Source organism: Neoarius graeffei, chromosome 2, assembly GCF_027579695.1.
Source record: "Neoarius graeffei isolate fNeoGra1 chromosome 2, fNeoGra1.pri, whole genome shotgun sequence".
Lineage (NCBI taxonomy): Eukaryota > Metazoa > Chordata > Actinopteri > Siluriformes > Ariidae > Neoarius > Neoarius graeffei.
In genome coordinates this window covers 59,029,980-59,056,037 of record NC_083570.1, presented here as the reverse complement: position 1 = coordinate 59,056,037, position 26,058 = coordinate 59,029,980, and the positions used below count along the sequence as shown (strand labels likewise).

General features: G+C 43.0%; 1 protein-coding gene across 1 annotated transcript in view; it reads right to left on the bottom strand.

The window, feature by feature from the left end:
- LOC132881737 (transcriptional enhancer factor TEF-3-like) overlaps positions 1-26,058 on the bottom strand; it is a 71,236-nt gene that overhangs the window by 28,295 nt on the left and 16,883 nt on the right. Inside the window, exons 2-3 of the mRNA XM_060914557.1 lie at positions 5,768-5,832; positions 3,081-3,131 (exon numbers count right to left, since the gene is read on the bottom strand). Coding sequence (XP_060770540.1) covers positions 3,081-3,131; positions 5,768-5,832 — 116 coding nt within the window. The remainder of the gene's footprint in view (positions 1-3,080; positions 3,132-5,767; positions 5,833-26,058) is intronic.

Genomic DNA, 26,058 nt, shown 5'->3' with positions numbered 1-26,058 from the left:
ACATAGATGTGTTGCTGGCCGGTGCAGCAACATGACAGAAGGTAGATTTATGTTGCATTCATGGCCCAAGAATGTTCAAACTGCAAAGATTTGGACGCGTTTTGTGAGAAATTCACGGATTGGGCACCTACAAAGTGGTCTCTCCTCTGCTCTGCACATTTTACTGAGGACTCGTACGAAACCTCTGATCTGTTGAGGAGTGTTGGCTATAAGCCCGTATTGAAAGAGGGTGCAGTACCAAAAATTAAAGGAAAAGAAAACTACAAGAAAAGGAAAGTAAGTTCAGTTGCACCAGTTCTGTGAGCCAAGCAGTAATGGCGGAGTACTCAGTATGGAGAAAATGGAGAATGAGTGGTCCAGTCGTCTGATATCTCCACTGGATATGCTCCCCCCGCTGGATATTCTTGCCTCAGCAGGAATATCTTGCCCTTACATGGACGAAGCGAATGAACGAAGAACTGAAAGTCAGATTGTTTCAAAACAATCGGCCACAAGCTCAGCCTTCAAGAAGCGAGAACACAGATGGGTAAGCTCCAACTCTCATTTGGCTACATGACAACAAAAACAACAACACTCGTTGTTTACCTGCATTTAGATTAATACATGCAACTTGTATTGTGTGTTTAAGTTACCGGTATAAAATTTTTTAATTTGCTTCAGAATGTGATTGTCTCCGTTCATCTGATTATTTAATTAGCCTTTTACATTTTATTAGTGAAAATGCATGCATGTCCATATATGTTGCATTAGTTATAACGTCTATCCTGTTTTAATGAGAGTCACATGAGACTGTCAGTTCAATTCCATCTAATTCTCTCGCCGGCTTTGTTCTCTGGCTTTATTTAGTAAGGTGGGGGCCTCCGTGACCAACGTGTTACTATCAGATTCACTTTCCGATGGTTCGAACTGATACGGTTCTATGTGTATAGCAGTAGCATGTACACACACTCCAATTTCAGGAGTATCACAGTCAGATGTATTACTGTCTGAGGAATCCGAAGAATCTCCAATAAATCTGAATGAAGAGGCCATTGCAACCACTCTCACCTGCTGAGTCTGGCTTTGGTCTATAACACCGGTTCCCGCTGTGACGTCACCCACCCAGGGCTGGCTGGCTCAGCGGGGCAGCTCGAATGCCAACTTTGTGGTCGATTTTAACTCTCAAAAACATTTTTTTATTCCCAATTATGCAGCATACAAGAGTCAAGGATGGAGATACTATCCACTCAGAAATGTATTTAAAAATAAAGGTTCTGTGTATCTCCTTTAAGACCTGTTTGCAGGAAGAATGGGGCAAAGTAACGTCCTGAAATGCTTCATCACTTGGTGTCTTCAGTCCCTAAACAATCTTTTAAGTGTTGTGTGAAGGAATGACAACCTTATAAAGCCAGCCAGATCCCTACGCTCTGTTACTACTGGTTGCCTGGCCCCTCCTCCTCTCCGCTCCTGCCCAGCCCGCTCAGCCTGTCCTGGCTCCCTGTTGGTGGATGACCTTCCCATTGAGGTCAGAACTGCCGCCTCCTTGACCACCTTCAAGCGCAGACTGGAGACTCACCTCTTCAGGCTGCACCTCTCCCCTGCTTCCCTGCCCACTGTGTAACCGCGTATTGGTCTAGACCAACCCAAGCTGAGTACTGTCTAGTCTGGGGTTAGCCGATTGAGTTTTATTTTCTCTATTTAGTTGTACATTGTCAGTTCATTTGTATGGTTGGTTTGATTCCTTGGCTGCTTGCTGAGTATCAGTACTTCATACGAATATTACACAAAGTATTATTGTGTCACTTGGTCAGCTGGCACTAGAATTTTCTTGTCTAGAAGGTCAGCACTTCATGTACCTGACTTGTGCACTTGTTGTACATCGCTCTGGATAACAGCGTCTGCTAAATGCCTGTAATTTGATGTAATAAAGTTGTAAATGCTTGACCATCCCAACTTTATTTGAAATGTGTTGCAAGAATCAAAATTGAAATGTGTTCATTTATTTTGAAAAAAAAATCATGAGGCAAAGCATCACACACAATACAGGTCAAAGATTATTTACAAATCATTGTTTTCAGTTTTAATTTCAATTTGAACATACCGTCCCAACTTTTTCTGATTTGGGGTTGTACATTTTAATCTTAAACCTAGCTGTGTATGTGTATTCTTGTTTCACTGTTCTTCTATTTTTGTAACTACATTAAACTATAAATTACAATAAATAAAATTAAATATATCTGCAAATTCTTCAAGACTACAAAAGTAGGTTTGTGAGTATGTTTCCTTTCCTGAATGAAGCAGTTGTAATCCTGCTGCGGGCCTTACAGAGCAGGAATTTAAACTTTATGGCCTTGCCAGACTGCACCTAGTGATGACAAGCTGCCTGTTACTGCTAGAGGTCAAACTGCTAAGAGCTCAAAGCGCCAACATTATGAAACCCCAGACCAGCTTGGAGAAACATCAAGTGGAAAAACTCTGTCTCTGAACCAGTTGCAAATCCTAATCCACAGCTGTGTGTGAATGTCTAAGTGTAGAATTCTCAGTTAATTAATTATGGCTTTGGAAGACTAAACTGATCACAACAAATCAGTAGCAACATGAGTACAGATTTGTTAATCAATTAAAGCGCAAGATTTAAAATGAGCTGTCCATGTCCTGGAGCAATAGAGTCCTTGAAACACAACAAGCCAATGCATTCTTTTGCCTAGACCAGACCAACAGTGCAGCCATAACCCGTACGATGGACATGTGTGTGTGTCTGTCACTGTTCTCCATTTCAGAAATATATTTCAAAGGCCTGTCAGTGGTAGCCTTGTGACCAGCTCTGGGCTCTGACAGCTGGGCTATGATGGCTGACGGCCAATGGGAGTGGGAGTGAACTATACCGTGCAATAAAAGACATGAAAGCATGAGAGGAAAGATAGAAACTCAAGGAGGATAAACTTGACCCTTGTGTACTTAGAGGTCAGAGGGTGATCAAATGTCACATCATGGATGAACAACGCACGCAATCAAACTTATGAACACAGTTAAAGTGAAGAACGGGTGAGAATTTGGTAATGGGTGGATCCATCTCGGGGAGCCACTACCTTCAGTTTCACCTGTATCTCCCGAGCCTTCCTCCGTGCCAGCACCTGGATATGACTGGATACCTGGACAAGAGATACAGTCAGTTTCCCAAAAGCTATGCATGAAAGATAACATTTTATAACATAATATGAACAGGTGATAATAATAATAATAATAATAATAATAATAATAATAATAATAATAATAGGGTTGACAATCAACAAAAAAGACACTGTGGTACAGTATGATATGAATGTAATGCATAAACAAATGCAATAGAAAAAAATAGCTAATGGGAGGTACTACTTAAAGTGGCTTTAAATGTGCATGAATTATAACCATGTACTTGCATTTGACAACACACATGACCACAAGAGATAGATAATTATACTAGCCAATACCACTCTGAGCCCACCCATGTGCTTAAGTCATGGTAATTTTAATTTTGTTGCCATGAAGGGGTACTTAGCCTGCAACAATATTTAGCTAGGTGGTACACATCAAAATAACATCCACATGAATGCCAAGACCCAAGGTTTCCCAGCAGAACATTGCCCAGAGCGTCACACTGCCTCCGTCGGCTTGCCTTCTTCCCATAGTGCACCCTGGTGCCATCTCTTCCCCAGGTAAGTGATGCACACATACCTGGCCATCATCTCTACTTTTAACAACACTCTGTAAATGTTATGGAACAAATGAGATCAATTGTTATAGTTTTGAAAGTGAAATGTTGTCCCATTCTTGCCTGATATAGGATTTCAGATGCTCAGCAGTTCAGGGTCACCTTTGTCGTATTTTTTGTTTCATAATGAGGCAAATGTTTGCAATGGGAGACAGGTCTGGATTGCAGGAAGACCAGTTTAGCACCCAGACTCTTTTACTACAGAGCCATACAGTTGTAATATTGCAGATTGTGGTTTGGCATTGTGTTGCTGAAAGAAACAAGAGCATATTGCTCTGAAATGTATATATATCATTCAGCATTAATGATGCCTTCCCAAATCTACAAGCTACCCACGTCATGTGCATTAATGCACCCCCATACCATCATGGATGCTGACTTTTGAACCGTGCATTCCCTTCTCCTCTTTAACTCAAAGGACGCGCCATCCAAGATTTCCAAAAAGAGTTTCACATTTTAAATCGTCAGACCACAGGACAATTATCCACTTTGTCTCAGTCCATCGTAAATGAGCTTGGGCACAGAGAAGGTGGCAATATTTTTAGATCTTGTTTATATATGGTTTCAATTTGCATTTGTGGATGCAGTGACAAACTGTTCACAGATGATGGTTTTCAGAAGGGTTCCTGACCCCATGCAGTGATTTTCACTGCAGAATCATGTCTGTTTTTAATGCCGTCACCTGAGGGCCTGAAGATCACGGGCATTCAATATTGTTTTGTGGCCTTGTCCCTTGCATACAGAGATTTCCCTGGATTCTCTGAATCTTTTAATGATATTATGTACCATAGATGATGTGATCCCCAAATTCTTTGCAAATTTATATTGAGGAATGTTATTCTTAAATTGTTGCACTATTTGCACATGCAGTCTTTCACAGAGTGGTGAACCCCTCCCCATCTTTACTTCAGATAGACTCCACCTCCTTGGGATGCTCTTTTTATACCCAATCATTTTACTGACCTGTTGCCAACTGACCTAATTAATTACCAGATGTTCCATCAGGTGTTCTTTTTTTTTTTTAGAATTACACTTTTCCAAGCTTTTGCTGCTCCATCCCAATGTTTTTGAAATGTGTTGCTGGAATTAAATTCAAAATGTGCATATAATTTTCAAAAACCAATAACATTTTTCAGTTTCAAAATTTGATATGTTGCCTTTGTACTATTTTCAAGTTAAATATAGGGTTTCCATGATTTGCAAATCATCACATCTTGCTTTTATTTCCATTTTACACAGTGTCCCAACTTTTTTGGAAATGGGGTTGAAAATCCCACCCCTTGACAGATGCCATTGTAATGAAATAATCACTTGTTGTACGTGGTCATCTAAATATTACACACTACCACAGCAATGGTTAGGCTTACTATTCCAAATACATTTTATAAATAAATGTTCAAATATTTTATGCTAGTGTTCTTCACCTGCCTCTTGCATGGGTTTTGTGTTATATGCTTGTATATCTGTCTATTACTTACTTTGTTTAAATAGTCACCCTGATATTATCCCAGATTTGAGGAACAGGTGTCTGAGCTCCCTTTTCCGGAGCAGTATCCCTGCACTCAAATTCCAGCATTCCTACATCCATCCTTCCCACCTTCTCCTTCTGTGGCAAATGGGCTTAAGCCTCATGTATGTTGCCAATTCTGGATGAGATGGAGCAATATTGAAGGCCGGAAGGAGTACTATCAGTTTCCAGGGCCTAACCCTGAGCAGTGTGGCCCTGATTGTGAGAGAACGGCTGGTTATGGCTCTAACAAGCCAGGCTATGTGAGGTGCTGAGCAGCAAGCCCGTTATTCAATCCAGCAGCATCTGTGTGTGGGTCTCAGGCATAAATCACATAACTGGGCTCAGTTTCAGCAGAGAGGCCCACAGGGGCCTAATAATCACATGCTCACTACACTGTGAGCAGCCAGTCTAATTAAGTTCCAATTTTTTTTCTTTTCATTTCATCCAATTCTATGCTGTCTAAGGTTATAGGCTGACATTATGCGTACACTAGTATTTGTTGGCAAAAGAACCAAGTGCTTTCTCACCTGTTTCCTTGTCCGCGTCTTTCCTGTTCGCAGTTTGATGTAGCGTGCTATTAGCTCATTGCGTCCTAGCAACAGAAACAGAAATCAGAATATCAAAATATTGTATTTACAGTGGTGCTTGAAAGTTTGTGAACCCTTTAGAATTTTCTATATTTCTGCATAAATATGACCTAAAACCAGGGCTTTGAACCGGAATTTTTTTCCTATTGGTTCGTTCCGAACAGAAACGGAATTTTAACGTTTCCGGTTTTGGGTTCCACCATTAAATAGATGTTCCCGAACCGGTTAGAACAAAAAAATTTCGTTCCCGGAACGGTTAATTACGTTCCCTGTCAGCTGTTTAACAAATGGCTATAAAATTATGTCTCTGTCTCATCCAGCTTAAGCCAAATGTAGGCTAATTCTATTACAACCTTCATTAAATAAGACAAAAAATAATTCAAAACAATTATTATTTCAAATGTTGGCGATTTGGATTCTCAGTATGTCTTCCCATCTACACAAACAGAAAAAGTGCCAAAAATGAAAGATAATTCGTTTAGTGTGTTACCAAAGGCTAGTCAGGCCCTATAGAGGGCTACCGCATGACGTCACTGCGCCGCGAGATTTTGTTAGGCGCCATATTGGAAGTACACATCTATGCAAGTACATACATACATAAACTACAGCTGAAATGTAGCCAGGGCCGGTTCTGCCCTAATCTGGACCCGGGTGCAACATCGCGCAACCCCCCCCCCCCAAAAAAAACAGTCTAAATCAGGACAACCATCACATAACTATAACTATAAACATTTTATATCAACTATTTTAACTAAATGGGCTATAATAAATAAGCCTGCAGGCAGCCACGGCGGGCTGCCTCAGAAAAGTAACCATTTGTCCTACCTTAAAACTCGTTTTGCATTTTCTGCCTCCTTTTTTGTATTTTCGACCCTCCGTTTATTTTCTTTCCTTTTCTGAAAACCCGATTTGTGTCCAGACATTTTGTTCTGCTACCAACGAACTAACTCGTCAGGTCTCGTCTCTCGAGCCCGCGATGATTCCCGTGGGAAGGGCAACAACTGATACATTTTTATAAACAGCCAATAGGGAGGTTGCAACGTTCAGGCTCTTCTTTGCTCAGAGACACTCAGTAATGCACTTACTCACTAGTAGTCCACCTTCCCGCTCTCTCCATTCAATCAGCGAACGTCACACAGGAAGTGAACCCCAGCGGGTCATAGAAACTCGCGCAGGAGAAGAATGACTATTTGTAGGCTACAGAAACTTTGAGGAACGAAATAAAAACCGGTATTAACCGGTTACCATTATTTTTAATAAGCGTTTCTGTTCCGGAACATAAAAAATAATAAAGTTTCTGGTTTCGTTTCTGTTCCATGTGAAATAGAAAAAGTTCCCGGTTTTCGTTTTCGTTCCTTGAACCGGTTCAAAGCCCTGCCTAAAACATCATCAGATTTTCACACAAGTCCTAAAAGTAGATAAAGAGAACCCAGTTAAACAAATGAGACAAAAATATTATACTCGGTCATTTATTTATTGAGGAAAATGATCCAATATTACATATCTGTGAGTGGCAAAAGTATGTGAACCTCTCGGATTAGCAGTTAATTTGAAGATGAAATCAGAGTCAGGTGTTTTCAATCAATGGGATGACAATCAGGTGTGAGTGGGCACCCTGTTTTATTTCAAGAACAGGGATCTATCAAAGTCTGATCTTCACAACACATGTTTGTGGAAGTATATTATGGCACAAACAAAGGAGATTTCTGAGGACCTCAGAAAAAGCATTGTTGATGCTCATCAGGCTGGAAAAGGTTACAAAACCATCTCTAAAGAGTTTGGACTCCACCAATCCACAGTCAGACAGATTGTGTACAAATGGAGGAAATTCAAGACTACTGTTACCCTCTCCAGGAGTGGTCAACCAACAAAGATCACTCCAAGAGCAAGGCATGTAATAGTCGTCGAGGTCACAAAGGACCCCAGGGTAACTTCTAAGCAACTGAAGGCCTCTCTCACATTGGCTAATGTTAATGTTCATGAGTCCACCATCAGGAGAACACTGAACAACAATGGTGTGCATGGCAGGGTTGCAAGGAGAAAGCCACTGCTCTCCAAAAAGAACATTGCTGCTCATCTGCAGTTTGCTAAAGATCACGTGGACAAGCCAGAAGGCTATTGGAAAAATGTTTTGTGGACAGATGAGACCAAAATAGAACTTTTTGGTTTAAATGAGAACCGTTATGTTTGGAGAAAGGAAAACACTGCATTCCAGCATAAGAACCGTATCCCATCTGTGAAACATGGTGGTGGTAGTATCATGGTTTGGGTCTGTTTTGCTGCATCTGGGCCAGGAAGGCTTGCCATCATTGATGGAACAATAAATTCTGAATTATACCAGTGAATTCTAAAGGAAAATATCAGGACATCTGTCCATGAACTGAATCTCAAGAGAAGGTGGGTCATGCAGCAAAACAATGACCCTCAGTTGTTCTACCAAAGAATGGTTAAGGCCCCGGTCACACCGCCCGAACTTTGCTGGAGCGTTCCTTGAACGGTAGGGAGGGGGGGCCGAATTTCGACAACGCTCGTCACCGCGCACAAAATGGGAAAAAAATCGAAAACACGGGCGTTGGCTTAGCGGTGCACCGCTGAAGCCGGCGTTGCTTTAGCGTTGGTTTAGCAGTAGCGAGCGTTGGTATAGCGGCGTTCTGCGCATGCGGGCTTTGGCTCGGCGGGGGTATAAAGTTGGTTTAGCACCAATCATAGCAAGTCTCTCAGCATCCATGGTGATACAGTTTTACTGTAACTTTGAGCAAATTCGATATAGATGAGGTCTGAACTCAACGGCAGCTCGATTCCAAATGAGCTCCTGGTCCATTTCTCCCCGTATTTATAGCCAAATTCTGGTCCCGCTCCGACACCTCTATACCAACGCCAAACCAAAGTTCATCGCCGCCATGGATAGCTGCTTCAACGCCCGACACCGTTCCAGCAACCCCGTGTCCGCTCGTAAAACGCTTACAACCGCTCCACCGAAGTTTGTGCAATGTTTAATCGCCACCCGGGCAACGCTGGCGAAGCAGCGGTGGTCCAGCATTCAAGATTTCTGCGTTGGCCTAGCGGACCCAAGCGTCCACGAACTTGCATCTAGCGGTGCCAAACTTTGACTGGGCGTTGGTGCAGCGGGGGTGAACTTTGCCGGGGCGGAAAATTGCCCCCTCGTCACCGCTCGCAATATTTTGTGCAGCTCAAAACTTTCGGAGCGGTAGGAGGGCCCCTCGAGAAACATCAGCGGTGGCCGAGCGTATACGGCGTTGCTTTAACAGGGGCCAACTTTTGTTAAACAGTGGTGAATGGTTACGAGCGGTGATGAATTTTTTTCACCGCTCCAGGAACGCTCCAGCAAAGTTCGGGCGGTGTGACCGGGGCCTAAAGAAGAATAAAGTGAATGTTTTGGAATGGCCAAGTCAAAGTCCTGACCTTAATCCAATTTAAATGTTGTGGAAGGACCTGAAGCGAGCAGTTCATGTGAGGAAACCCACCAACATCCCAGAGTTGAAGCTGTTCTGTACGGAGAAATGGGCTAAAATTCCTCCAAGCCAGTGTGCAGGACTGATCAACAGTTACCGGAAATGTTTAGTTGCAGTTATTGCTGCACAAGGGGGTCACACCAGATACTGAAAGCAAAGGTTCACATACTTTTGCCACTCACAGATATGTAATATTGGATAATTTTCCTCAATGAATAAATGACCAAGTATAATATTTTTGTCTCATTTGTTTAACTGGGTTCTCTTTATCTACTTTTAGGACTTGTGTGAAAATCTGATGATGTTTTAGGTCATATTTATACAGAAATATAGAAAATTCTAAAGGGTTCACAAACTTTCAAGCACCACTGTATATTGTAATCATGCTCTTCATTTCAGGTGGCATTAAAGCAGCGGAGCAAGCAAGCAACATTCCAATACCGGGGTCAGTTGTGTGTATCAGGCAATGATGATAAATATGATGCTCGAAACAGATTCTGGTATGACCGTGGGATCACAGTAGCCGCTAAGGAATTACAGCAGATATAAAAAGTCTACACACCCTTGTTCAAATTACAGGCATTTGTCATGTTAAAAAATGAAACCATGATAAATTACATGTGATCATTTTCCACATTTGATGTGATATAGCCACCAAAAAATATTCAAGCAAAAAACAAATTGAAATGTTTTACGGGTGGAAAAAAAATTAAAAGCCTTACAGTAGCCTGTTTGCAAAAGTGTACACACCTCTTAAGTAATATTTTGTTAAAGCACCTTTTTCTAATAATACAATATTCAGTATTTTGGGGGTAAGAGTCTACCAACTTAACACATCTTGATTTGGTCATTTTGTTTCACTCTTCCTTTGAAAAAATACTTCAAACTTATGAAATTGAGAGGGGATCTCCTGTACACAGCTCTGTTCAGGTCATTCCACAGGTTGTAACTAGGATTTAGATCCGGGATTCCAAAACATTGATGTTCTTCTTCTGAAGCCATTCCTTTGTTGAGTGGGATTTGTATTTTGGATCGTTATCCTGCTGGAAGGTGAATTTTTTCTTCATCTTTAGCTGTCTAACAGAGAACTGCAGGCTATGTGCTGAAATATATGTCGCCATTCATCTTCTTCTTTTCTTCTTCTTCTTTCGGCTGCTTCTGTTAGGGGTCGCCACAGCGGATCTGTTCTACATACAGTATTTGATTTGGGATAGTTTTTACACCGGATGCAACCCTCCTCAATCTATCCAGGCTTGGGACTGGCACTAAATATGCACTGGCTTGTACAATCCCAGTGGCTGGGTATTTTACAGAATCTGCATGTCTTTGAACTGTGGGGAAAACCAGAGCACCCAGAGGAAACCCACGCAGACATGGGGAGAACATGCAAACTCCACACAGAAAGGCCCCTGTCAGCTTTGAGGTTCAAACCCCTCTATTATTCATGATCCATTCTATTTTGACTAAAGCCCCAGTTCCAACTGAAGAGAAGCAGCCCCCACCACCATGATGCTGCCACCACCACCATGCTTCACTGTGGGTATGTTTCTGTCACGTCTACACCTGGTCAAAGTTTGCAGTAGCCTTCATACATAGCCGCCACGGATTAAAACAGCCATCCTGTTCTCAGTCTCCAGAGTACAGAATATCACACACACCTGTTTGTGATCACAGCCTCATCACTGCTCTGTATATTAGCACCATCACAGCACAAGGACTTTGTGAGGTATCGCTCAGTGTTCTTGTATATGACTTTACCGAGTCTTTGTTGATTCATGCTGTTGATTTGGTTATTGACCTAGTTTGTTCTTTGATTACTGCTTATCACCTTTGCCTTTGATATCCTGTTTGTGACTTGCCTGACCATTGCCTGTTAAATGATTCTGCTTTTGATTATCGATTTGAATTTGTCTGCCAGCTTTGCTGCAATAAATTGTACTGCTCTTACACCTATCTGTCGCCTGCATACCTGACAGTTTCTATTTAGCTATAAGCTTGTTTAACTCTTGTTTTTGAGTCAAACATACCTTTTAGAATTATGCCTAAAAAGTTTACATGGTTGCCACATGGTTTGAGGTGATTCAGGTTGGTCTGGACATTATTTTTTGAAATAGGGTTTCCATCTAGCCACCCTACCCCATACAATTAGAAATTCTTTTATAAATTCCTTTTGAAAATTTCTCTCCTGATTGACACCTTTCAACAATGAGATAATGTACATGCTTTGTAAGTTCCTTGCACACAACAACAGCTTCAACAGTCAGATGAAACCAAAAAGATGGCATGAAAATCCAACAGAAATGGTTTGATCTTTATTTGGAGTCAATCAGAATCACTGCATTGATAACAGCTGTATGGTGAACATGAGAATGAATGTGATTGGTTAATTCTGAGCATAGTCACATGTCCCATTATAAAAGAGAATGCACACTTATACAACCAGGTTATTGCGCGCGCACACACACACACACACACACAATAAATAAATAAAATAAAAAGTTTCTATTTATTTTCCACTTGAAATTTCTGACACGATTTATCTTGCATTTTTTTGTTTGTTTGTTTGTTTTTGCTTTGTTTTTTTTTTACGTCACAAAAAATCTTTCCATTTTAACATGTATGTGAAGACTTTATATAAACTGTACATTTTTTAGGTTTAAACATTTATTAAGTGAAATACATTAGAGTATTTTTGACTCTGTTAACTCTTTTGGCTAATTTGTGAATATTTTATGTACAGTGTCTTGCAAAAGTATTCATCCCCCTTGGTGTTTGTCCTGTTTTGTCGAATTACAAGCTGGAATTAAAATTGATTTTTTTTTTTTTTTTTTTTGGGGGGGGGTTAGCACTATTTGATTTACACAACATGCCTACCACTTTAAAGCTGCAATTTCTTTTTTTAAATTGTGACACAAACATTAATTAAGATAAAAAACAGAAATCTGGAGTGTGCATAGGTATTCAGCCCCCAAGGTCAATACTTTGTAGGGCCACCTTTTGCTGCAATTACAGCTGCAAGTCTCTTGGGGTATGTCTCTATTAGCTTAGCACATCTAGCCACTGGGATTTTTGCCCATTCTTCATGGCAAAACTTCTCCAACTCCTTCAAGTTAGATGGGTTGTGTTGGTGTACAGCAATCTTCAAGTTATGCCACAGATTCTCAATTGGATTGAGGTCTGGGCTTTGATTAGGCCATTCCAAGACATTTAAATGTTTCCCTTTAAACCACTCCAGTGTAGCTTTAGCACTATGTTTAGAGTCATTGTCCTGCTGGAATGTGAACCTTCATCCCAGTCTCAAACCTCTGGCTGACTCAAACAGATTTTCCTCCAGAGTTGCCCTGTATTTAGTGCCATCCATCTTTCCTTCAGTCCTGACCAGCTTTCCTGTCCCTGCAGATGAAAAACATCCCCACAGCATGATGCTGCCACCACCATGCTTCACTGTAGGAATGGTGTTCTCAGGGTGATGGGAAGTGTTGGGTTTGCACCACACATGGTGTTTCCCATGATGGCCAAAAAGATCAATTTTAGTCTCAGTTGACCAGAGAATCTTCTTCCATGTTTTTGGGGAGTCTGCCACATGCTGTTGGGCAAACTCCAAATGTGTTTTCTTATTTTTTTTTCTTTAAGCAATGGCTTTTTTCTGGCCACTCTTCCATAAAGCCTTGCCCTGTGGAGTGTATGGCTTAAAGTGGTCCAATGGACAGGTATTCCCATGTCCGCTGTGGATCTTTGCAGCTCCTTCAGTGTTAGCTTAGGTGTCTTTGTTGCATCTCTGATTTAATGCCCTCCTTGCCTGGTCTGTGAGTTTTGGTGGGTGGCCTTCTCTTGTCAGGTTTGTAGTAGTGCCATATTCTTTCTATTTTGCTATAATGGATTTAATGGTGCTCCCTGGGATATTCAAAGTTTCAAAGTTTTTATAACCCAACCCTGATCTATACTTCTTCACAACTTTGTCTCTGACCTGTTTGGAGTGCTCCTTGGTTTTCATGTTGCTTGCTTAATCGTGTTGCAGGGTGAGGGTCCTTCCAGAACAGGTTGATTTATGCAGACATCATGTGACAGATCATGTGACACTTTGATTGCACACAGGTGGATCTTAATCAACTACAACCCCGATTCCAAAAAAGCTGGGACAAAGTGCAAATAAAAACGGAATGCAATAATTTACAAATCTCAAAAACTGATATTGTATTCACAATAGAACATAGACAACATATCAAATGTCGAAAGTGAGACATTTTGAAATTTCATGCCAAATATTGGCTCATTTGAAATTTCATGACAGCAACACATCTCAAAAAAGTTGCGACACGGGCAATAAGAGGCTGGAAAAGTTAAAGGTACAAAAAAGGAACAGCTGGAGGACCAAATTGCAACTCATTAGGTCAATTGGCAATAGGTCATTAACATGACTGGGTATAAAAAGAGCATCTTGGAGTGGCAGCGGCTCTCAGAAATAAAGATGGAAAGAGGATCACCAATTCCCCCAATTCTGCGCCGACAAATAGTGGAGCAATATCAGAAAGGAGTTCGACAGTGTAAAATTGCAAAGAGTTTGAACATATCATCATCTACAGTGCATAATATCATCAAAAGATTCAGAGAATCTGGAAGAATCTCTGTGCGTAAGGGTCAAGGCCGAAAAACCATACTGGGTGCCCGTGATCTTCAGGCCCTTAGACAGCACTGCATCACATACAGGCATGCTTCTGTATTGGAAATCACAAAATGGGCTCGGGAATATTTCCAGAGAACATTATCTGTGAACACAATTCACCATGCCATCCGCCGTTGCCAGCTAAAACTCTATAGTTCAAAGAAGAAGCCGTATCTAAACATGATCCAGAAGCGCAGATGTCTTCTCTGGGCCAAGGCTCATTTAAAATGGACTGTGGCAAAGTGGAAAACTGTTCTGTGGTCAGACGAATCAAAATTTGAAGTTCTTTATGGAAATCAGGGACGTCATGTCATTCGGACTAAAGAGGAGAAGGACGACCCAAGTTGTTATCAGCGCTCAGTTCAGAAGCCTGCATCTCTGATGGTATGGGGTTGCATTAGTGCATGTGGCATGGGCAGCTTACACATCTGGAAAGACACCATCAATGCTGAAAGGTATATCCAGGTTCTAGAGCAACATATGCTCCCATCCAGACGACGTCTCTTTCAGGGAAGACCTTGCATTTTCCAACATGACAATGCCAAACCACATACTGCATCAATTACAGCATCATGGCTGCGTAGAAGAAGGGTCCAGGTACTGAACTGGCCAGCCTGCAGTCCAGATCTTTCACCCATAAAAAACATTTGGCACATCATAAAACAGAAGATACGACAAAAAAGACCTAAGACAGTTGAGCAAATAGAATCCTACATTAGACAAGAATAGGTTAACATTCCTATCCCTAAACTTGAGCAACTTGTCTCCTCAGTCCCCAGACGTATACAGACTGTTGTAAAGAGAAAAGGGGATGTCTCACAGTGGTAAACATGGCCTAGTCCCAACTTTTTTGAGATGTGTTGTTGTCATGAAATTTAAAAATCACCGAATTTTTCTCTTTAAATGATACATTTTCTCAGTTTAAACATTTGATATGTCATCTATGTTCTATTCTGAATAAAACATGGAATTTTGAAAATTCGCCCTGTGATGACCTGGCGACTTGTCCAGGGCGTACCCTGCCTTTCGCCCGTAGTCAGCTGGGATAGGCTCCAGCTTGCCTGCGATCCTGTAGAACAGGATAAAGCAGCTAGAGATAACGAGATTTTGAAAATTCCACATCATTGCATTCCATTTTTATTTACAATTTGTACTTTGTCCCAACTTTTTTGGAATCTGGGTTGTAATTATGTGACTTATGAAGTGAATTGTTTGGACCAGCTCTTATTTAGGGGTTTCATACGAAAGAGGGTGAATACCTATGCACACTCCAGATTTCTGTGTTGTTGTTTTTTTTTTCATCTTAATTATTGTTTGTGTCACAATAAAAAATGCACCTTTAAAGCTGTAGGCATGTTATGTAAATCAAATGGTATTAACCCTCCCAAAATCCATTTTAATTCCAGCTTCTAATGCGACAAAACAGGACAAACACCAACGGGGATGAATACTTTTGCAAGACACTGTGAATACTAAATTACAGTCTTTGGCATCTGTTTATATAAGTGTGAGTGAGTGAGAAGGAAAAAGAGTGTGTTCGTGTGGGCATAGGTATGAGACAACGAATGACACCTAGAGCAGCGGGGTGTTCTAATGCAACCCTGACTCAGGAAAGCTGGATAGCAGTTGGTGTGTATGTGTCAATGTTTATGGAATATGCTTTTACTCCTGCCATAAATCATCACGGCTTGTTCCTTCAGCTGCTCTCCAGTTACCAGCCACAATGATTCACAGCACTGGTTATATGGCAAGGCGTGCCTAAACCCCTTCACTAACCCATGGCACTTCTTAACCCCAAGGCCACTCACTCACATGCCTTATATGATTACTTAATAGGGAAAACAGAGCTGTGAGATGAGCTTGTAATCTGTGAGTGTTTTCAAAAACTCTCAAGGAAAACCAACTTCAGCTAATTAGACATCAGTTTTCCAGTTTCTCTTGGAAAAGTAATGGCAAATAGGATTTTTCTATAGACTAGTGGTAGAACAATTTTACAAGGAAACTCCTTCCCATAGTGGTGGCATCACAGGGGAGAGTGAGGTCTGACACATGGCAAAGTGACCACAGAGAGGCATCAGGAGAGGCTCCAAGCTGATCTTTGCCAGGCAATAAAACAAAGTTGGATTCACTTTTAATATGCCAGTATTAGCATTTTTCTGTTTTGAACCTTTCTCCAAAGCATGCTGGGAGGTCTAAGGTTCTGACAGAAGTCAGATTAAAAGAAGACTAAATCAACCCACCTACTCAGAAACTTTAAGAAGTTGGAAGATGTGAATCATTAAAAAAATAAAATAAAATAAAATAAAATAAAGTGAGGCAGCACGGTGGTGTAGTGGTTAGCGCTGTCGCCTCACAGCAAGAAGGTCCGGGTTCGAGCCCCGAGGCCGGCGAGGGCCTTTCTGTGCGGAGTTTGCATGTTCTCCCCGTGTCCGCGTGGGTTTCCTCCGGGTGCTCCGGTTTCCCCCACAGTCCATAGACATGCAGGTTAGGTTAACTGGTGGCTCTAAATCAGAGGTGGGCAAACTACGGTCCGCAGGCCACATCCGGCCCGTTGGCGTTTTTAATCCGGCCCGCGGAAGACAATCATATAAACACGATTGAGCAGATCTATAAACTATAAGCGTCAGTGTTATCACGTAGACAGGTGTTCTAGAGATCCGTCTTTCCAGTCAGTCGTATTCACGCGAGATTACATTTGCAGAGTGGTGCAGCGCGTGCCATGGAAGTCATTCTGGCGCCCGTGCCACTGATGATCTCGAGAACACAGGATAAAACTTTACAATGAGTGGTCCTAAAAGAAGAAAAGTGGACAGTGAGTGCCGGGTGTTCAATAAAGAATGGACAACTAAATATTTTTTTGCTGAAGTCCGATCAAAGGCTGTGTGCCTTATTTGCAAAGAAACCGTTGCAGTTTTAAAGGAATATAACATCAAATGGCACTTTTCCTCCAAGCATGCTAATTATGCTAACAACCAGTCAGCACAAGCACGGACGAATACAGCTCAGCGGTTGCTGAGTGAATGTGAGTATTAACACTTTCTCTTTTTAAAACTATGTTGGAGCTGTAATAAGATGGTAGTCACATGTTTACAGACATAATAATATAAAAAGTATAACTCTTAGTAATTTTGGTTGTCGTGGGTGGCTGCTGTAGTGCTGGTGTTTGTTTTTAAGTACTGTGTGCTTTTGGGTGTCTGCTCCGCCCCTCATTTATGTCCCTGTCTGCTAGTATAGGTGTATTATGAGCAGCTGACCTTGCTTCTGCTTATATCTGTTCCTGGACTTTTGCCTGTGGAGGTTATTCTGATCTATGAGTGGCCTTTTGGAATATGAAAACCTGTTTGGAACCTGTGTTTTGATTTTTTGAGGACTGGAAATATTTCAGTGAGTGACTTTGAACCTGAAAACCAGTTTGGAGTTTTTTTGCTTTCTTGAGCTGTTTTGTTTGATTTTGTGGGCTGGATGGATCCAGTGCCAAACCACTGAACTGCAAACATGTTGGCATGGTGTGGTACCCAAACTGTTGAACTGCAAACATGTTGGCATGGTGTGGTACCCAAACTGTTGAACTGCAAACATGTTGGCATGGTGTGGTACCCAAACTGTTGAACTGCAAACATGTTGGCATGGTGTGGTACCCAAACTGTTGAACTGCAAACATGTTGGCATGGTGTGGTACCCAAACTGTTGAACTGCAAACATTTTGGAATGGTGTGGTACCCAAACTGTTGAACTGCAAACATTTTGGAATGGTGTGGTACCTCTCCTACTAATGGTGGTTGCTTGTACTGGCAGGCTGGAAGTGGATGGTTAAAAAAAAATACTCAGGTGTAAATCTACGAGTTCAGTGAAATGTACAAAAATGATATGTACTGATATGTAATTTAGTTCAATTTAATGATATGCAATTTAGTTGTATGTATAAAATGATACAAATATACAAATACACTGGCATCCTACTCATCCTGGCAGCTCAAAGATGTAATTTAAGAATTAAGTGTGCTACTTTTCTTACTGTCACGTGTGTGTGTGTGTGTGTGTGTGTGTGTGTGTGTGTGTGTGTGTGTGTGTGTGTGTGTGTGTGTGTTACTTTTCTGAATGGATCCAGTGCCAATCTATTGAACTGCAAGCATTTTTCTGCTCTGCCTTTGTTGACTGAGAACTAAAATAAATGTCAATCTGACCTGCATTTGGGTCTCTGTCAGTGAAGGCCTTACAATAACACTAAAGCTTTTCCAGTTTATGTTCGATATGTATGAATTTGGTGTTGGCCCGGCCCGCCTGGCAAATTTCAAAAGTCAATGTGGCCCCTGAGCCAAAAAGTTTGCCCACCCCTGCCTTAGACAAACCCAGTGTCAAATAAAATCGAGCCGCACCTAACCAATTGAGCAGTTCATCAATGTGAGGCAACAGGTATGTATCAAATTAAGACACCATGTTGACTTTTCTAAAGTCTACACAGAACCAGACCAACCCATTGGTTTTGGTAACCAAAACCACCAGGCTGCTCCAATCACAGTGCAACTCCTCAATTACTTCCATGTTGACCATAGCCTTGAGTTCATCCTGAACCACATTTTTTTGTGTGTGTTCAGGGATTCGATACAGGCAGCAGTGTACCACCACCCCTGGAGGATTCCCAATGTGGTTCTCTGCGAGACTAGTACGACTGGGCAGAGGCAAAAATACATCGGCGAATTCCTCCTGCAACCTGGAAACCTGTGTTGAGACAGTGAGAGGTGGTCTCCACAGGGGACTTGGGTAAATTGGGTCACACTTTTCAGGCTTACCTCCAGTCCCAGCTCCTCCTTCTAGGAAACCGCTGTTGCCAGAGCCACAGGAAACACCTCTCTCCATGGTTTCAGGAGATTGCGATGGTAAATCTGAAGTGCATAACTTCTATCTATTGGCCTGGTCTCATAGCCAAGTTCTCCAACTTGCTCCAACTTCATGTGGGTAGGAAAACAAGCACTTGAGAAGTTCCTTCCAGCAGCTGAATGATGAACTGCTCCAGCACCCCTCAACTGATGATGTTATCAGCATCACACTCCTCTGTCAACAGCCACCATCAGCAGGTATCTCAGAGCTGTTGGGCAAAGGCAAATGGGCAGCCAACCTTAGTGAATGGAAGCGCTGGTGATGTTGCTCTGGGGTTCAGTCGACTGCAAGCTAGCCCACTTCAGCTCCAGATACTCCAAGTTGGCAGATGGGAGCTGCTGGGCTGTGAGCTGGGCTTCCCCTGACAGGAGTGGCAATAGGTGGACCACCCTCTGTGAGGTTGGCCACATGCACACTTCAGCAACATGTTCAAACAGCTCTGCAAACAGCTCCACAGTGTTCTATGGATCTATTTTGAACAGTGGAACATGCTGTTTGGCTGCAGTATCTGTGGGAGAGGCTGCTGGAGTAACCACTGGTTGAATCAGGCTCTGGATCACCTGCCAGTCTTGTGCCTGGGCCTGAAGCAGAGCCTGGAAGTGCTGCTCCTGCTCTGCGCACAGTGAGATAAGGGCCTGATGTTGGCTTTGGTGGATGTTGACGAGGGTCTGGAGGGTCACGCTGATTGGCGTGGACTCCTTGATGGCATTTCTCCTCAATTCCCAGGTTTTGGCACCAGTGTAACACTCTCAAGGTTTTTGGGAAATGAGGATGTGGGAGACAGGCTTGACAACTCAAGGTGCATTTTATTTTTAATTTAAAGATCACTTTTCAGACATTTTCATTCTCTTTCACACACATACAAACATACACACTGTGCTGGGTAGCTCATATCTCTCTCTCTCTCTCTCTCTCTCTCTCTCTCTAGTTACTGGCTTTTCTCTGAAATAATGCAAAAGACACACATAAGTAAACTGCCAGTAATCAAACACCGGTGAAACTCATCACGGGTCATCAGCTGGTTCTACCTGACTCGTCGTTGCCCACAGCTGATGCTTGATCATGCCCCCACTACCACAATGTATTTTACATAGAGTGGCAAAACTTTTCACTTTCCTGCATATAACTGATGCCTAGATGCTGTGCTGCACATGAACTCACAACATTGGCTGACACTTTCTGCACATTCCAGTTTGTTGGAGTCACTCCCATGGGCCAGGCTATTAATTTTAAGGTGTAAATTAGCAAAATTATTCAAAAGATTTCTGGCTGTAAAATCAATGCATACTTGCTTTGCTTAAAATCCAGTAAGCACATTATTAAAAAAGAGGATTATGTATATATTATGGATGTATTTCGCTAACACTTAAGCTAACGGCAGACCAGAACAGAAAGGCAGTTAGCTTGTGTGAGCATGTGGGGTATTCTCTTGTTTCTAGCTTAATCTCATCTCATCTCATTATCTGTAGCCGCTTTATCCTGTTCTACAGGGTCGCAGGCAAGCTGGAGCCTATCCCAGCTGACTACGGGTGAAAGGCAGGGTACACCCTGGACAAGTCGCCAGGTCATCACAGGGCTGACACATAGACACAGACAACCATTCACACTCACATTCACACCTACGGTCAATTTAGAGCAGGGGTGGGCAAACATTTTGGCTCAGGGGCCACATTGACTTTTGAAATTTGCCAGGCGGGCCGGGCCAACACCAAATTCATACATATCGAACATAAACTGGAAAAGCTTTAGTGTTATTGTAAGGCCTTCACTGACAGAGACCCAAATGCAGATCAAATTGACATTTATTTTAGTTCTCAGTCAACAAAGGCAGAGCAGAAAAATGCTTGCAGTTCAATAGATTGGCACTGGATCCATCCAGAAAAGTAACACACACACACACACACACACACACACACACACACACACACACACACACACACACACACGACAGTAAGAAAAGTAGCACACTTAATTCTTAAATTACATCTTTGAGCTGCCAGGATGAGTAGGATGCCAGTGTATTTGTATATTTGTATCATTTTATACATACAACTAAATTGCATATCATTAAATTGAACTAAATTACATATCAGTACATATCATTTTTGTACATTTCACTGAACTCGTAGATTTACACCTGAGTGTTTTTTTTTTAACCATCCACTTCCAGCCTGCCAGTACAACCAACCAAAATTAGTAGGAGAGGTACCACACCATGCCAACATGTTTGCAGTTCAACAGTTTGGGTACCACACCATGCCAACATGTTTGCAGTTCAACAGTTTGGGTACCACACCATGCCAACATGTTTGCAGTTCAGTGGTTTGGCACTGGATCCATCCAGCCCACAAAATCAAACAAAACAGCTCAAGAAAGCAAAAAAAACTCCAAACTGGTTTTCAGGTTCAAAGTCACTCACTGAAATATTTCCAGTCCTCAAAAAATCAAAACACAGGTTCCAAACAGGTTTTCATATTCCAAAAGGCCACTCATAGATCAGAATAACCTCCACAGGCAAAAGTCCAGGAACAGATATAAGCAGAAGCAAGGTCAGCTGCTCATAATACACCTATTGAGGTATTTCACTCACGTGACCAAGTCATGTGAGGCTGCCATTTTGGACGGCACGGCTCGAATCAGTTTGAATGCGAGGAAGGCGACAAACGAAAAACATAAAAGAAAAAGGAGCGAGATGCAGAAAACACCTTCACTATCCAGCGACGTAGGGCATTTACAGGGCGAGCAGAGGGAGAGGCATTTGCAAAAATTGAGGTTAGCAGGCTTGGAGAACGACGTTTACCTGCTTCCACCAGGATTGTTCACTGACAGCTAAGATTTGTTCACATTTTCATTTACTTTCGGTCCTCAGGATAAACAAAATGTTATTAAATGTCATTGAAATAACTTCTTAGTCTGTTGAGACATGGACCGTTATAAGTTTTTCCTTTACTGTATTTACTAGTTTACTGAGCGCGCTCCGGGGTGGGCTGGCTGGCTGGCTGGCTAGCTAGCGCTCCGGGGCCGGCTGGCTAGCGCTCCAGGGCCGGCTGGCTGGCGCTCCGGGGCCGGCTGGATGGCTAGCGCTCCGGAGCCGGCTGGCTGGCTGGCTGGATGGCTAGCGCTCCGGAGCCGGCTGGCTGGCTGGCTAGCTGGCTAGCGCTCCGGAGCCGGCTGGCTGGCTGGCTAGCTGGCTAGCGCTCCGGAGCCGGCTGGCTGGCTGACTGGCTAGCGCTCCGGAGCTGGCTGGCTGGCTGGCTAGCTGGCTAGCGCTCCGGAGCCGGCTGGCTGGCTAGCTGGCTAGCTGGCTAGCGCTCCGGAGCCGGCTGGCTGGCTGGCTAGCTGGCTAGCGCTCCGGAGCTGGCTGGCTGGCTGGCTAGCGCTCCGGGGCCGGCTGGCTGGCTGGCTAGTGCTCCGGGGCCGGCTGGCTGGCTGGCTAGCTGGCTAGCGCTCCGGGGCCGGCTGGCTGGCTGGCTAGCTGGCTAGCGCTCCGGGGCCGGCTGGCTGGCTGGCTAGCTGGCTAGCGCTCCGGGGCCGGCTGGCTGGCTAGCGCTCCGGAGCCGGCTGGCTGGCTGGCTAGCTAGCTAGCGCTCCGGGGCCGGCTGGCTGGCTAGCTAGCGCTCCGGAGCCGGCTGGATGGCTAGCGCTCCGGAGCCGGCTGGCTGGCTGGCTGGATGGCTAGCGCTCCGGGGCCGGCTGGCTGGCTAGCTAGCTAGCACTCCGGGGCCGGCTGGCTGGCTAGCTAGCTAGCGCTCCGGGGCCGGCTGGCTCAGTAAACTAGTAAATCCAGTAAAGGAAAAACTTGAGACTGAAAGGTTTTAACAGTCATCCAAATGACTGAACGTAAACATTGCTACAGTAACATACCAGCTACTGTTGTTGACATTAGCTAGCTTGCCGTCCAAAATGGTGGACACCGGGGCATCACGTGACCCTGTGACGTCAGGTGAAATACCTCAATACTAGCAGACAGGGACATAAATGAGGGGCGGAGCAGACACCCAAAAGCACACGGTACTTAAAAACAAACACCAGCACTACAGCAGCCACCCACGACAACCAAAATTACTAAGAGTTATACTTTTTATATTATTATGTCTGTAAACATGTGACTACCATCTTATTACAGCTCCAACATAGTTTTAAAAAGAGAAAGTGTTAATACTCACATTCACTCAGCAACCGCTGAGCTGTATTCGTCCGTGCTTGTGCTGACTGGTTGTTAGCATAATTAGCATGCTTGGAGGAAAAGTGCCGTTTGATGTTATATTCCTTTAAAACTGCAACGGTTTCTTTGCAAATAAGGCATACAGCCTTTGATCGGACTTCAGCAAAAAAATATTTAGTTGTAAATTCTTTATTGAACACCCGGCACTCACTGTCCACTTTTCTTCTTTTAGGACCACTCATTGTAAAGTTTTATCCTGTGTTCTCGAGATCATCAGTGGCACGGGCGCCAGAATGACTTCCATGGCACGCGCTGCACCACTCTGCAAATGTAATCTCGCGTGAATACGACTGACTGGAAAGACGGATCTCTAGAACACCTATCTATGTGATAACACTGACGCTTATAGTTTATAGATCTGCTCAATCGTGTTTATATGATTGTCTTCCGCGGGCCGGATTAAAAACGCCAATGGGCCGGATGTGGCCCGCGGGCCATAGTTTGCCCACCTCTGGTATAAGGCTACATCCACACGACAACGGCAACGAGATTTTTTTTTTTTTAAATATCGCGTCCACATGGGCAACGGATCAGTAAAATATCAGGTACATATGGCAACGCAACGCTTGCTGAAAACGATGCAATACACATGCCACACCTCTATGTGCGCTTTAAAACGGTCCCATCGGAGACACCAGAACAATAGAAGAAGTAGACCCATGCGCATAAACCCCTTCTTCTGTAGCATCAGCCACAGAAAGTTTTGATTATTAATCAGTAGCGTAAAACGAAAGACGCAGAAAGAGGAATGAATGGGGGTAGATGGAAGCCGGTACGCCAACATTCTGATATCCTCCAGAATTCTTTAATGGTCCGGAATAAATTGAATGCTACACGTTGATGGATTACTTTGTTCTTCTACGCCCTTTTTGAGGAATGTATTGTCGGACTTAAACCAACATCTGAAGAGGTGAGATCGCTCCTTTTTTTCCCCTATTTTTGCTGGCGGGATTGTTTTTGTTTTTGGAAAGCAGTGAAAATATTTTGTAAGCGCGTTTCATGAGCCAAGTTATAGGATTTGTTGACAACTTGCATCGAGTTCGTTACACTTCTACCCAGCGTGAAGCACTGACAGTCATGTGGTTGTGACGTCATCGTAAACAAATCCGTTCTACTCATCCAGACGACTTCGCAACGGCGCCGTTGCCAGATTTTTCCACTCTGGAACCCGTTCTCAAAAGATTTCATTTTGGGGCACCCAAAACGCCGGTGCCGTGTGGACGCCAGGCCGAAACGATAAACAATTTTATCAGATTCACCTGAATCCATTGCCGTGTGGACAGGGCCTAAGAATGTTGAGTGATTTTGAGCCTCAATAAAGAACAGTATAAACATTGTACATGATTCCCCTCCTCAGTAGAAAGCAATATTAACATCTCAGATGATTTTCCTTCTCAGCAATGTATGGTATTTGTATTGTTGAAGAATGATGCCTATTACTGATATACAGCCTCCATTAGTTCCAAATGAATAAAAGGAAGTGCAAAAATATTGAACAAATAGAATGGTCACTCAGACTGATGAGAAGAAAATGAGCATGACATAGCAGGGACCTTTTATAGACTACATACATACAGTCACAGTCACAAGGTGATGACTTTGAAAAGAAATAGCAAGGAAATAAGCACATGGGAAAACTTCAGTAGTTCATAAGGAAACTGAAAGAAAAGAAAAGCAAAGATGCCACATTGTGGAAACTGTGAAGTAGTCACACCATCACACCAAAATTTAATGAAAATTATAAGTATGTACAAAAATAAATATTTTCTTTATGCTGTGTGCGCGCATGCATGCGTGTGTGTGTGTGTGTGTGTGTGCGCGCGAGAGAGAGAGAGAGAGACGGTGATTGTCAGGGCCTATATATATATGTGTGTGTGTGTGTGTGTGTGTGTGTGTGTGTGTGTGTGTGTGTGTGTGTGTATTATGTTTGCTGGGGCAGAGTCAAAAAGCAGTCATTCAGTCTAGAGCCCAATCGTGGAAGGGTAGACAGCCGCAGCTACCTGAAACCCACACACACACACACACACAAACCCTCCTGCCCTCCCTTCTGAGGGACAGAGTAGGTCATACAGGACAGAATCGATGTCATGCAAAGGAGCAGCCGCCCTCACAAGGCCCCGTACCTCATAAATCTCTCTGACCCTTTGGATGCCTTCTCTCTCTCTCTCTCTCTCTTCATCTCGCTATCTCTCTCTTACCAACTCTCTCTCACTGAGCACCCCCTCCCCTGCACATTCTTCTCATTCCTAAGCTCTGAGTTCTCCTCACACTGAGTCCTGCATCTGCTCAGAACGGAAGGAGGGATAGAGACACACTCACGCATTCACATTCACACAACATTTGTGCACACACGTATATACATGCATGTATGCAACCACACACACCCACAAATCAGCGAATGTAATGAGGGAGTAATGTGTGCGCATGTGTGATTTTGGGAGCAGTAATAGGAGCTACATCTGTTGTCCATACACTCTCCTTGGGGATGAGAAATACATAAGAGTCTCAGGAATCTGGAGATTGACCGAGACTTCCTTTTTAACAGAACACAGCACAGTGTAACTGGCAGCATCACTCTGTGTGTGTGTGTGTGTGTGTGTGTGTGTGTGTGTGTGTGTGTGTGTGTGTGTGTGTGTGTGTGTTATTCTTTATTTTGTTTTCAATTTCCCCATGTCCTTGTTGGACTTCATATGTAAAACACACTCATAAAGCTAATGACCGAAATGTGCTCAAAACTGTTGAATGTAAACATCTGGATTAGACAGACCTAATAATGCAAAATTTAATTAAGAGTTTAACAGCAGTTTTAACCCAAATTATGCACATTATTAATAAGCTGAAATCAAGAGAATAGTATATTTTTTCTGGCATAATTTGTGTGGGATGAAGAAGTAACTTTGTGGTGATTTTTTTTTTTTGCTCACCGCCACCTTTCCTCACAGCCACTCTCTCTTTCAGCTTATAACGACAGCTGTGATATGACAACAGACCT